The sequence below is a fragment of the Engraulis encrasicolus genome, chromosome 12, assembly GCF_034702125.1.
Source record: "Engraulis encrasicolus isolate BLACKSEA-1 chromosome 12, IST_EnEncr_1.0, whole genome shotgun sequence".
NCBI lineage: Eukaryota > Metazoa > Chordata > Actinopteri > Clupeiformes > Engraulidae > Engraulis > Engraulis encrasicolus.
This window is the reverse complement of record NC_085868.1, coordinates 8,029,764-8,031,534: the sequence shown is the minus strand read 5'-3', so window position 1 is coordinate 8,031,534 and position 1,771 is coordinate 8,029,764. Positions and strand designations below refer to the sequence as shown.

At 44.9% G+C, this 1,771-nt stretch overlaps 1 protein-coding gene across 1 annotated transcript; it reads left to right on the top strand.

Annotated features, from left to right (window-relative positions):
• The first annotated feature begins 274 nt into the window (after window positions 1-274).
• LOC134460271 (uncharacterized) lies at window positions 275-1,448 on the top strand. Its single transcript, XM_063212719.1, has one exon. The coding sequence runs from the start codon at window positions 309-311 to the stop codon at window positions 1,446-1,448; it is 1,140 nt and encodes a 379-aa protein (XP_063068789.1). The 5' UTR covers window positions 275-308.
• Window positions 1,449-1,771: the final 323 nt, after the last annotated feature.

Sequence of the window (1,771 nt, the reverse complement as noted above, 5' to 3'; positions counted from 1 at the left end):
AAGTACTTAGTTCAAGTGTCATAAGAATAGCATCATGATGCAAACAGCCTCTGTAATATGGTGTCCAATTATGTTTGCTTCCCTGTGACATACATTCATTACAAGTGATCACATTGTGGCCTAAGTCTGTCAAGGTCGGCTACTGGACAAAGTGTAGACGTGCAGCGCTGTTCTATAAGCCTTTCAAGCTGTATGATTGGACAATGTGCTCTGCAACACAAAAGAAATATGTTAACAAACAATACAAATAAATTCTCACTCTTCCCACAGAAATTGATAGTGAAACCAAAGTGCCTGGGCATCAGGACATGCCACAGCAGGACTTTTATGAGAGGAAGGTGGAGGAACTGCAGAGGTTGATCTCCCAGATGAGAGGAGAGATGGAGAAAGTGAGAGCGGATGCTCAACACACAACAGAGTTCCAACACCAGCTCATGAAGCGAGTGATGGGGGAGTGGAGGGAGCAGGAGAGGAAATTAGTGCAGGCCCAGAGAGAAAGAGAGGGACCTCTCAGACTAATCCTGGGGACTGTGAAAGACGTAAGGAGAGCGGCAGAGGCACTGAAGATGGTCAACAGAAGTCAGGACAGTTCTGGGCCACAGGCTGCGATGTGGCCATTGGATGAAGAACGCAAAAAGGCTCTGTTGAAGAGAGCTCGAGCCCTGCGAAGAAAGCAGGAGGAAATGCAAGAGAGACGTCAGAGAGATGACATGGAGGAAACAAAGAAGCGGATGCTGAAAAGAGCAAGGGTACTGAGAGCCAAACGAGAGAACGAAAAAGAAGCTCAAGAGAGAAAGACCGTAAACGATATGGAGGAAACGAAGAAGCTGATGCTGAAAAGAGCCAGGGCACTGAGAACTAAACGAGAGAACGAAAAAGAAGCTCAAGAGAGAAAGACCATAAACGATATGGAGGAAACGAGGATGCTGATGTTGAAAAGAGCCAGGGCACTGAGAGCCAAACGAGAGAACGAAAAAGAAGCTCAAGAGAGAAAGACCATAAACGATATGGAGGAAATGAAGAAGCTGATGCTGAAAAGAGCCATGGCACTGAGAACTAAACGAGAGAACGAAAATAAAGCACAAGAGAGAAAGACCGTAAACGATATGGAAGAAACGAAGAGGCGGATGCTGAAAAGAGCCAGGGCACTGAGAGCCAAACGAGAGAACGAAAAAGAAGCTCAAAAGAGAAAGACCGTAAACGATATGGAGGAAACGAAGAAACTGATGCTGAGAAGAGCCAGGGCACTGAGAGCCAAACGAGAGAACGGAAAAGAAGCTCAAGAGAGAAAGACCGTAAACAATATGGAGGAAACGAAAAAGCGGATGCTGAGAAGAGCCAGGGCACTGAGAGCCAAACGAGAGAACGGAAAAGAAGCTCAAGAGAGAAAGACCGTAAACAATATGGAGGAAACGAAGAAGCTTTGGAGGCCACTGAGGGCCCAATGACCAAAAGACACACACACACACACACACACACAGACACACACACACACACACACACACAGACACAGACACACAGACACACACACACACACACACACACACACACACACACACACACACACACACACACACACACACACACACACACACACACAATTACAAAAAACCTACTAAATAAATAATAACAATACATTTAAAACCTTTAAAATGTCTTACTCCCTTTTTTGTACTTCAAAACATTTTTCTCTGATAAGTAGTGTTTATTCGTGATTATCGGTAAGCTCCTAAGCACCATTTTGGGGTTGAGTGAACCAAGTATTTAATGA